The sequence below is a fragment of the Triturus cristatus genome, chromosome 6, assembly GCF_964204655.1.
Source record: "Triturus cristatus chromosome 6, aTriCri1.1, whole genome shotgun sequence".
NCBI classification, from domain to species: Eukaryota; Metazoa; Chordata; class Amphibia; order Caudata; family Salamandridae; genus Triturus; species Triturus cristatus.
Window position 1 is genome coordinate 710464282 of NC_140589.1, and position 12510 is coordinate 710476791.

Here is a 12510-nt window from a genome sequence, read left to right on the forward strand (position 1 = left end):
AAAATCTATGCACGCTGCTATTATTCGCCTATTTGCACTTTCTAATGAGCACTGTCCCTGATTTTAGGATCTCCATTATCTTCACATTTTTAACTTGTTTTATTGATTTTAAGAGCTGTTTCAAATCTGATGTATTTGTACTTTTTAAGGTTTTTCTGTATCCGAAATAAAGTAATTTGGATATGCTATTGGATTAATTGTTAATATGATGGAACTGATATTCCTTTGCTATTTGTAGATATTCACTTTGGCTAAAAAGCTTGCTATTTGGAGCTATATAATTATGAATACATTTGTTTACTATGTTAACAAGTGAGCATTTCATTTTTCATATACATTTGCTCAATCTTGAATTAATCTTGCATAATCACCTTCTATTTATAGGGTAACAGAAAAATTCGTCAAGCTGCGTCTGATTTAAATACAAGCATGTGTTTGGCCCTGTTTGACGCAGCTGCCACCCTCCCCTACCTTTGGCACGTCTCTTTGCATTAGCACTTTTCACTTTATAAAGTGTAAATAAAGAGTTATTTTTGTACTTTGAAAGCCCCTGGCTGTGGGATGCTGGCTATGAATGTGATCGGAGGAAACTGGGATTTGCTGATCATTAGCACTCACCAAACTTGGTTTGTGTTTCATGCTCCATTGTTGTTCAGCTAGGTTTACACTATCCAAGTACCATTACATTGTATTGTATTGCCGCGTTCATATAGCTCTTACTACCCCTATTTGAGGCGCTGAAGTACTTCCCTACATGAGTAGCACACTACAGCATGTAGGATGTGTGGTTGCAAGGATGTTATTTTTGTTTTGATCCTTCATTGGAAGTGTTTCCATGTTGTGCTTGATGACCACCAAGGTGCGGTTATCATGTTATGAGACGCAGCGAGTAGCAGTGTGTTGGATGATAAAGTGTAAGAGACAGAATCACATTTTTATGGTTTTCAGCATGCCGGTAGCTTTGAATAACTCTGCAGGTCCTTTTATGGTACATCATATGATATATTGAGCTCAGCAGGTTACTGCACTGGATTGTCCAATCTGAGATTTTGCGTATGGTTGTGGTCCTGAGCTGGCATGGTTGGATGGAAGAAGTGGAGAGATCTGTTGGTATGGACATTTTTATTATCATTCCATATTTCAGTGTCTATGTGAGATGTAAAGAAGTGGTCAGATCATATAGATATTTTGGACCTGCTTTGAATGGACTATATTAAAGTCCTCCAAAATTGTCCAGTACTATGTGACACATCTCTTCAGTTAATCCACGCCTGTTCATTTGGTGATGGTTGTTTTTTTGGCTGTACAGTGTTGGTGATGAACAGTCCGCATAGCAGATATATCTTATATCAATTTAAGAGGCATAAGTTATAAATTATTGAGGATTGCTGAGTATTATGGTTTTAGCGTCATTATGGGGCATAACTGTTCCATAAGGAAGCATATAACTATATAATGTCACAGCGAATAATACTTCAGCACTTTTTGCTTACCTGAATAACGACAGTAGTTTGCTGGCTAAGCTGTTTGTAATTAGTTGGGCATAAGCTGTGAATTACACTTGAGGTTGTGACTGTTTTCTGGGCTCTCTTGCCGGGATGCAGGTGGTGCAGTTATCTAGGAAATACCCATGTTTTCAACTGTCTTCTGAAATTATTATGCTCTAGGATGCTTCTAATGCTGGCTGGTATTACGTTCCAGAGCTTGGCGGCTTGTACTGAGAAAGGTCTGCCTCCTACAGATTTCCTATTGTATGGCGATATGATGATAAGTGGCGCAAGCCTGGAGCACAGTGTTCTGCTTGGTTTGTATTGCATGAATTTAACTTGCAGGTATAGCGTTCCTTTTCTTTGAGAGGCTCTGTGGACAGTGATGAGTGCCTTGAACAATGGCCTTGTAGGTACAGGTAGTCAGTGGACCGATTGAAGGACTGGATTCATGCGTTTTCTTGGGTGAAGGCGGTGACGAATCCTTGCAGCAGCATGTTGAAAGAGTTGCATTTTGTGCATAGGTGAACCAAGGTACAGGCTGCAAGGATGGATTGCTATTTATGGTGGTAAGCAAGGTCTGAGAAGATCCAACATAGTGTTTTCATTGTGTAGAAGGCACTCTTTGTGCTGTGATTAAAATGCGGTATAAGGAGAGATCTGAATCCATGGTAATGCCTAGTTTTCTAAATTCTCTTCATATTACCAGAGGGGTTTCAAGTCCCTTAGGCCATATGGTGGTAGTCTTGAGATATGCCATTGTCCGCATGTCATATTCTCTGCCTTTGCGGTACTGAGCTTTAAATGGTTATTCATCATACATGTGTTTACGGCACAGAGACAGTCACCGAGTTTTGAATTGTTGAGGTCTTCAGGACTGTCCATGAATTGGGTGTCATCTGCATGGTTAAAGTAGGTGAGTTTGTATGACTTAATCAGATTCGATAAGGGGGTTAGGTAGATGTTGAATAATAGACGGGATATTATGGACCCTGAGGAATGCCACAATATTGTGTATGAGGAGGTGATGTGAAAGGGGGTGAATAGACTACACCACTTTTGTGTGTCTGTGAGATAAGAAGCAATCCATTTAAAGCATTTTCATGCATTCCAACATAGTGAAGTCTTTGCAGCAGCGTTTGGTGGTGGACAGTGTTAAACGGAGCTGATAAATACAGAAGCAATAAGGCAGCTACTCCATTTTTGTCCACTTTGCGTTTTAGATAATCCCAGACAGATTTGATGGTTTAGTCTGTGCCTCTGCCTGATCTGAAAAGAGACTGCTGGTCTGACAGTAAGCCATAATGTTTGGTAAAGTTAGAGAGTTGAGTAAACACCGCTTTCTCAAAAATGTTTCCTAAGAATGGTCCATTTGATATGGGCTTGTAGTTTGCTGAATCAGATGGGTCCAGGTGGTTAATAGTATAAACTACTTTATTTCTCACTGCACCAAAGCTTGTTGTACCTATACTAATCGCTCTATCAAGAGACAGGATAGATCAGCAGGTCCAGCTCCCTTCACCTGTGTTCTATACTGGCTTTTGATAGGTGTTAGCGAGAAGCCATGCCTCCTTCTGACCAGACTCCTATTCCTAGACATGCTGCACTGTACAGCGCACGTGCAGCATGTCTATGGCTTTGCAAATGTGTGAGAGGGCTTACAATGAAAGACACCACATACATTAGCATGGAGTCCTGCAGATGCTTCTCGCCTGTGCTCCTGACATGCGCACTTTGCAGTGTTGCTAGCACAAGTCAAAGAAATGAAAACCAACAAACATACAGATCTGACAGTTCATCTTTTTACATTTTAGGAGCGCAAAGCACAAATGGGACAACAGCAGGCTCGCGCCCATTCTCTGTGTACGCTGGAGATGGCGGGGTGGCACTCCAGCGCCCCCCTATGCATCAGCCGCCACCACTAATATGACTCCATCCCACCTGAGGACACAACATAGAGCCGCACATAGGCACCACCCATGAGTCCTGACATCAGTTTCTCTTTTACTGTGACCTCCAGTGCTGCTCTGGAGGTTCGCTACAACAGTTTTCATTTCTTTTATTGAGTTTTTGCAAAATGTTACTACACAATGGATGTCTCTCCCACACTAATAAAGCTTAAGAGTTTGCAGCAAGCAGATTTATACATGAACATACCAGAGGGGGATTTGCTCCCAAGGTTGAAATCTCAATGATGCCAAGATTGAGACCTGACATATGAAAGTGGCCAAATCAAGGCTTGATCTGTTCCTCTAACATAGCTGCAACCTACACACCATAATTACCACCCACACAAAGGGGACTTTTCACTGAATGTGCTTCCAGCAATACAGCAGGAGAACATTCAGTGAAACTGTGCAAAGCCAACTGTCTCACCATGTCTTGGTGGTATGATGAACTGGCCATCATTTATTTTGTATTTAAAATACTAATCCCATATGTTAGGGTTTTTTGAAGCAGCAGAAAATTAATCTCTCTGAAACACTGGTAGTTGTTTCCCAGTGTTGGCAGTTTTATTCCAAAGAGTGTGGAAACCTTGATCGCATGTGGTCCCAAGAAGAAGAAAAGATAGCAGACATGGTGTCTCCATTAATATGGTGTGGATTCCAACAGCAGAAGCAAAGGCTCACCAATCAGAAACAACAATTCCCCCACCTCTTAAATGTGGCAGGTGAATCGAGTGTTGAGCAGATGGTAGTTGCAGATTTTTTACTCGTATCCATTACCAACCAACTCTAAATAAAGCCCTATGTAGAACACACATCCAGCACATTATAGCTAGCGTGCCTGTCATTATTAGGCAAAGAGAAATCATTCACAGAACAAGGCTGTATTGAGCATGTGCAACTATTGGTAAAGAAGGCTGAGATCATCCCCTGAAAATGGCCACTAAAAGGCCCTACTAGCTTTAGAATAGCAGGACTTCCATTGTAACCAGTTGTGATGCATTCAGGTATCTATCACGGATAAGTAGAGTACTAGGGGCCTTACTTAGAGTTTGGTAGATGAGCTACTCTGTCACAAATGTGGCATATGTCCTGTCTGTTGTATTACAAGTGCATTTTAGCCTGTAGTTTGTGTAATATGGAGAATGCAATAACGGCCATGTTTTGACAGAGTATCCCACCCACCAAATTCTAAATAAGGCCCTCAATTCTTTTATTGGTTAGAAGACACACCAACACTTGTCTTGCAACCCCACAGAGAAATAATGTGGAACTAGCCCCCAGCTGGTGCAGAATCAGAGCGTAGGTTAGTAGGTTTAATGTCCCTATGGATCATCCTTCTTTCAAAGGAAATTGAGGCAAAGGTCAAAGCAGAAGTGTGAAAATACTTAATTGACAAGTAAGTAAAGACTTTTCTAAATTCATACAACACATTTGAAATACTACTAGACGTAGCATGCAACTGTATGGTGTTTCGTAAGGCCCTTATCCAAAAAGGTAAATGCATGTGCTGACCTTCGCGCAGGGTTTGAGGCGGTGATGGAGGCCTGGACTTCTAGACATCAAAGTGATCGGTGGGGCTTGAACTCTGGTGGGCCTGGGCCCCTTGACTCCTGGTGTTGGCATGTGATTGGGTAAATGGTGTTCTGCTTTGGGAGCACACACTCTGACCCTCTGAATTAGCATACTTTGTAGTTGGCATTGAAGTGGGCACTTGCAGAAACAAGGACCATCAGCAGAGGGATCTCCACTCAGTAAGAGAGCTTATCTTTATTGCAGCCAAAACAGAGTGAATAGCCTCCGAGTCGTTGAAATGAAATCCTTCCACATGAATGTTGGGGCAGCTGGTGACCTCCTGCTTACAACACCTCACTAGCATAGAGTACAGCTGCTATAACAGACCTATTATCATGCCGAACTGTAACCTACTGGAGCAGGCGACAGAAAAGGCATGATGTACAGTCACACTGCTAGAATCATCAGGGGGATATTCCCTGATAAGCTGCACCTACGAACTAAAGCGACTCTAATGTAAAAATCACTCCTTACACCAATGTATTTCAGAAAATATCACCAGGGTCCACTGTACTGCAATTAATGTCCTAAGAGACATTTTCACCTAAAATGTGTTTCCAATGAAAGGGCACATTCATAGAAATTAAAAAGAGGCGTACTCGTTTACCTGCAGCCCCTTATTTAGGATCATCTCGCGCTCATTCCGGAAGTAAGAAATGTCCTTGGGTATTGCAATCGAACTGCAGGAAAACAGAAGAAAAAAAGTATGTATATACCTGAAAGATAAGCAGCACTACGTCATTAGCTGGCAGCAAAAAGCACCTACAGTCCCATGGGATAAACTATTTTCCAGGTAGAATGAAAGCAGAGTAGGTGCAGTGGTGTTTTGCTTCCCTAAGCGAAGTGATACTTTGCAACCCAAGGCACAAGAGCAACTGACTGCCCGGGCACAATTGTGTTATATGATACGTCTGGGTGGGTGGGAAGTTCTGGTGTCCTACTTGGTATTGCCTCACCGTCACCTTAATTTCGCTTCTGTATAAAAGTGCACAGTTGACATAAGATGGTCTCCAGTTCAGGATACAGAGTCATACTGAGTGTAGGTAACACGTTGTTGTACAATGTGAGAGTGTCAGGTTCAAACATGCCACACAAACACCGCTCAGACATTTATCCAACCAAAGCAGAGCGAAAAACCACAGCACCTATAAATATAAAATAAACACTGTGAAGTAGGATTTGAGACTTCCAGGTCTTTTCATAATGTGGTAAAATGTGGGGGCGGAAACTGGAGGTTTCTTAATCCACCTACTGCGGAGCAAAGTTTAATATTGTGTTAAGAAATTGGAAATAATAATGTTATTATGACCCCCTGAACCAGGTATACAGCCAACATGATAAACTGTGAGGTGAGGTGATGGTGTGGATGGAGATCCCAGTGAAGCCTGCAGATCACAGGTTCTAATCTCTGCAGGCTGCAGCTAGCCTGGCTTTGAATTCTTCAGGGGATTCAAAGGGTGCACCATTGAACTGAGTCATAGTAAGAGCTATTAATTGTAGCGCTACAAAACCACAAGCGCGCATCATCGTGAGGCACTCTTAGAAAAGAAAACAATCACTGACAAAGCAAATAGGTTTGGTCTTTGCATAGTGAGTCCAACAAACAAATGACTCACTATACATGCAAACAGAACATGCATACATTCACATACATCCATTACAAATAAATGGAATAAATATACTCACTATACCACAATGCATTCAAACAGAATGCACAAATTCACGGATGCCCACAAACACACCTAAAGATATTTATGAACTTAAATCAATAGACGTATTCGCCCTTACAAATGAATGAATGAATTAATGAAACCGCACTTATAGAGCTCGTAGCTACCTGGAGGCATCCCATCGCTGAAGCGGTGAAACTAAATCCCCAAGAATCACTTAGGAAAGAGCCAAGTTTTCAGCAACTTACGAAAGGACATACGATTGGATTCCTTTCGTAGTTGAAGAGGGAGGGAGTTACATAGTTTGGTAGCATTGTATGAAAAAAGCCCGTCGCCGTTTCTGGCCCTCTTAATTCTAGGAACGACGGCCAAGTATAGCTCATCTGAGCACAGCCGCCTGTTCGCTCGATAAGGCTGGACCATAGATGAGTTAATCACTGGTCTCTTTCCTCATAACATCTTGTGGGTAATGCACAAAGCCTTGAAGAGAACTCTCTCTCGAACAGGGAGCCAATGAAGGGATTTCATGGGGGGTTTTGCAGACTGCCAGTTTGGAATCCCCACGAGAATCCTTGCGGCGCAGTTCTGCACTGTTTGAAGCTTAGCGAGGTCTGAACTCATATAGGGCATTCCTGTAGTCCAGGCGTGAAAGAGAAAGAGCCTGGACCATAAGCATTCTTGCCTGAAAGGGGAGCAGAGGGAGCACTTTGCGGAGCATCTTTATGATGCCACAGCAGGAGGCCGTAACCTTCCTAGCCTGGACTTTGAAGCTAAGGTCTTGGTCCAGCCAAAAGCCCAAGCTCTTTATCTGTGACTTAGGGGCAGGTGCAAGGCCCATACAGGCTGTCCACATGGTGTTCGCTTTAAAAAGAGAGGGATTGCCAAGGAGCATAAGCTCAGTCTTGTCGCCATTCAGTTTTAAATGTGAGCGTTTCATCCATTTGGCTACTTCGTCAAGGCAAGGACAAAGGCCAGTGGAGGCCTTGTCTGAATGGTTCAGCGCTACAACCAGTTGGGTATCATCGGCGTAAGTCACAATGTGCACCCCAAAAGGAAGAACAATGTCTGCAAGAGGAGCCATATAAACATTAAAAAGGGTGGGGCTCAGGGACGATTCCTGAGGGACCCCACAATGAAGAGGCAAAGATTTCGAGATAACCTCACCCTCAAACACCTGGAAAGATCTTTCCTCCAGAAAATATTGCAATCATGTTAGGGCTACTCCGGTTACCCCCAAACTTCTGAGTCATTGGACCAGAATATGGTGGTTGACCGTGTCGAAGGCTGCACTGAGATCTAAGAGAATCACAGCAGAGGAGCCTCCTACATTGAGAATCTTTCTTGAATCTTCAACAACTGCAAGCAGAGCTGTTTCAGTTCCTTGGCACGGGCCAAAGCCGATTTGAGAGGAATGGAGAAGGTTATGGGATTCCAAGTACACACAGAGTACCGAATTAACATGTTTCTCCACTATTTTGCTAATCCCTGGGAGAAGCGAGATGGGGCGATAGTTACCGAGGCAATCTGGGTCCAGGCTAGGTTTTTTCAAGAGAGATTTCATCATAGCTCTTTTCCACAAAGGAGGGACCACACCAGCGGAGATCGAGGAATTGATCAAATCCAGGATAATAGGGCCAACGATTCGACTGCCTGTTTCAGAATCTTGGGAGGGACAGAGTCTCAAGGCAACCCACTCTTAACGAGTGTTGAAATAGCCTGGAGTGAATCATGGTCCATTAGGGAAAAAGGCCTCTAAAGAATGTTCCCTGCTGCATAGGCTAGTCTCCTCTGAATAAAAATTGTTATGACTGTCAGCAGGGAAGAAAGACATATAAATTGTTTGAAATTTATTATAAAAATAGTCTGCAAGTTCATTGCAGCGTTGGCCCGTTACATCAGATATATCAGGGGGAGAGGAGACTGAGTAATTTTTTCACAATACGAAATGCTTCACGGGGGAGTTAGCTGCAAGGGCAATTTTTTCCTCATAATAGGAGGCCTGAGCCTTCTTGATTTCAGTCATGTATGCTTTAATGGAGTCCCTATATTCCTTTTTCTTACTAAGGGAGAAGTCCTTTCTCCAGACTCTTTCAGTTCTGAATTATTTTCTTCGGAAAGACCTGGTCTAGTGTACCCTCGATCCAGTTGTTAAATCTTTCGTTGGCCTCAGTCGGATCGGTGTCAGGGGGCGGCTTAGAATTTTCCAGTGCCGACACCTACTTATCGAAGGGGAGTTCCAGCCAACAGCAAGGCATTATTCGCGTTGGCCGGGTTGAGGAGGTGACACAAGAGGGGGACCAAAAAAAGGGTATCAAAAAATGGTCTGACCAGGAGATTGGAATTGGTTCCTGACCGGTTAATTCCTCCAGGTTGGAGAATATAGGTTCTAGGAGGTGTCCTTTCAAATGTGGCGTATGAAACACCTTCTGTGTAAGCTGGTAGGCCGCAAGATCCTGGGATAGCTCAATTGCGACCGTCGATGCGGAATCGTCGAAATGTACATTAAAATCACCCAGAAGAGTAAAATTAGAGGCGGTACTAGTGAGTTTAGCGACTGTTTCAGATAATGATTAACAAAATTGGCCCATAGATCGGGGGGGTCGATAGATTAGAATGCCTGAGAGGGAGAGCGTGGGCATGAAACCTATCGAAAAATGGAGGTTCTCACAATCTGGTAGAGGACTCCCAAAAGTCCGACAGGTGAGGTGGCTTTTATAGATAATGGCGACACCGCCCCCTTTGCCTCTCGTACTATCCAACCTCTGTATTACATAATCAGGGGGAAGGGATTGAACTGTTTCGGGGTCTGAACCCAAGTTCAGCCAGGTTTCTATGACAAATAAAACAACTGGACTTTCATCCATTAACAAGATGAACATCTCTGCTGCGTGTTTAGGCAGTGATCTGCAATTTAACAAAAACCTTTGCAGTGTTTTTGAGAAAGCTGGGAGATGGGGGCGACCATAGCCTGAATAGGCAAGGCGCACAGCCAGGATCTAAACTACTAGGAATAATGGAATGGATACAGTTCGATCCTAGACCTAGAAGCTTTCATCTATATAAATTAAACAGACAAATGTGCAGTACTCCTATGCAAACAGGCCCACAGGTATACAGGCACCAATGAAATACATTTTTCCTTCTTGATTATTTTAACAAGAGGATTTGCATTGTGGTAGATTGACAAACAGTGAGAATTGTACATCCGGATCCAGATTTGATTGGCATTCTTTAGAAGCCAGCATCTGAGCAGAGATATTATTACACTGCCCCAGGGATCCTTGAATAGGGGTGGAGTTAAAGTACAATCAGGTTTTCTTTATATTGTGACCAATGTACACAGACCAACAATCTTTCCTAAGCCACTGCAGCTCAAGTCACAGGATGATGGACATCAGGGGACCACCGGGTGCTGTGCAATGGGGGTATAAGGTGTGGTGCAACAGAGGGTGACCGGGAGATGCACCAGAGGAGCACTGGGTGAAAAGTAGCAAGAGAGCACCCAGTGCTGGCTACTGGGAGAATAAAATTGTTCCAAGCACCAGGACAGTATAGAATGAGGTGAACAAAAGAGCAACTGGTTCTATGCACAGGGTGAAGTGTAGTTCAATGGAACTGGGCGTTGTACTGTAGGAGAATCTGTGCGATGAGGTGTTGAGGACAGCACTTTTTTTCATTATCCTTCTTTCAAATAGACTACATGCTTTGAATTGGCATTGTGCAATGCTATACGCAGAAAAGCTAATTTATTACATTAGATTTTTTCTCCTAAATTCTCAAAATTGCTTATTAAGTTGTGCTTACATTTGAGGCAAGATTTGAAGAGACTATCAAATAAATCCAGTAAGTGGGAGATTTATGAAGATTAGAAGGACCTACTGAACATCCCTGAAATTGATATTGCTTTAAAATAAGACAGTGCAGTGTTACTTTACACACACAGGCTCTTACAGCAAACGCCTGCTCGAAAATGGCTCCTATGAAGACAGGAATTCTTTTCAGCTGTGGCACCAATGAAAACGGCTACCATTGCACATTTCTAGGGCTCCCTGCTTTCCGTTTTCACTGATTTTTACAGATAAATACACACAGAAAACATTGTGTTTCCAATTTGTATTAATTTGTAAAAGTGAAAAAAACATATAATTTGGCTTCTTTTGAGTGACTCTCCATGCTGAGATTAATGAAGTTCAGACCTATAGCTGTACATATTGGCAGCATGGAGAGTCACAAAGTTGAATGAGATTTGCTTAAATTACTGCATATCTCAACATGTATTTGGCTATTAAGCTATTTTTTTTCATGTAGGTTTATTATTTTGTTATTTTTGGCTGAGTACTGTCCTGAAACCTGACAGACATCAAAGTATGAGTGCACATTTACCTGTAAAATAAATGCGGAAATATACAAGTTATCGCCTTTTCTGTTCACAAAACGCAAGATAAATATAGATAAATACAGACAGAAATGTTCCAAAAATAAATACCATAAAACCGAGAGCCCAACTCATAACACACCCTCCCTCGTTATTCTTCCATGTACAATTTGTCATGTGTGAATGAAGCGATGAGCATTCATTTAGTCAAGCTAAAGAAGTGATGAACTATGGTGTGGGACAGTTATATAACGGTGTATGCCTACCTCCTACTCCCATTTGGAAAGCCATGGAACACTTTCTGGATCTGTCAGGCTTTTACAGTTCTATGCTACTCAATGACTAGAGTCAAAGTGGCCGCCAAGAGAAACACTGAAGATACCACTAGAGGAAAGGATGGGGCTAAGGGATTCACTGACATGGGGCTCATGGATAGGGACTCAAGGGAAAGACTGCTGATGGTGGGCGTATCTATATGAATAGTTTACATTCACTTTACTAAATCCAAATATACTCAGAAAAATGATTGATATCAAAATTTCATTTTCACATATTTAATAACTATTTTACAAAAATGCTTTTCCACAACTTTATTTCATTTATGTCCATTGAAACCAAATCATCATTTAAATTATGTATATCAATTTCAAATCTATACATAATCAGACGAGACTATGTATTGACATCTTTGTCCTACAGTTTGAAACAGAGAAGCAAAACGTGAATAAGTGATTCAATCTCACCCAAACTACAAAACTGAATTTTCATCATTCCTTCGTTATCTTACACCAAGCACAGGCAATATTGTGTATCCATATACATCCAGAGTATTGTCATGAAAAAGTTTGGAAAAACTAAAACTTAGCTACTCAAGAAAAATAGAAACTACTTCAGTTTGCCCGATTTCGGCTGGCTGACCTACTTCGGACAAATTGCAGATAAGGTACCCGATTTCAAGCGTATCCATGCAAGAGCAGTAGACTGGCACAATTCTAGGAGTCTTCATAGTGGTGGGGCCTGAACAGCACTCGTGGCTTTAAACCAGGCATCTCCAATGAGTCGTTTGTGAGCCACTGGTAGCTCTCCAGTTACCTGTGAGTAGCTCTACTGTGTACAGCCCAGTGAACTAACTTAGAAGCTTTTGCTTGGTTGCAATAATATATATCCCAAAATTCAAAATGTGTATTCAAGATGAAAATATGTGCATTTTCTGAATTCATAAGCTGATGTTTGGAGAAAAATGGTAGTTTCCAAAATATATTTTAATCGGATATTTGAGTGAAAAAATCCAATTGAGGAGACTATTCCTAATATTAACTTGGTGCTAGAGGCAGTAAAGGTATGGCTGGTATGTATTACCATGTAGCGGATTTCCACATTAACATAGAATGTTTTATGTTTCTGATGGCAACCGTGCCTCATACACTGAGGTGATCGCAGCTGGTAATCTTGCATAT

The 12510-nt window shown here is 42.0% G+C and overlaps 1 protein-coding gene across 1 annotated transcript in view; it reads right to left on the reverse strand.

Moving 5' to 3' along the window:
* Positions 1–12510, reverse strand: part of LOC146817750 (uncharacterized) — a 746064-nt gene that overhangs the window by 695537 nt on the left and 38017 nt on the right. Inside the window, exon 3 of the mRNA XM_085609232.1 lies at positions 5616–5688. Coding sequence (XP_085465358.1) covers positions 5616–5688 — 73 coding nt within the window. The remainder of the gene's footprint in view (positions 1–5615; positions 5689–12510) is intronic.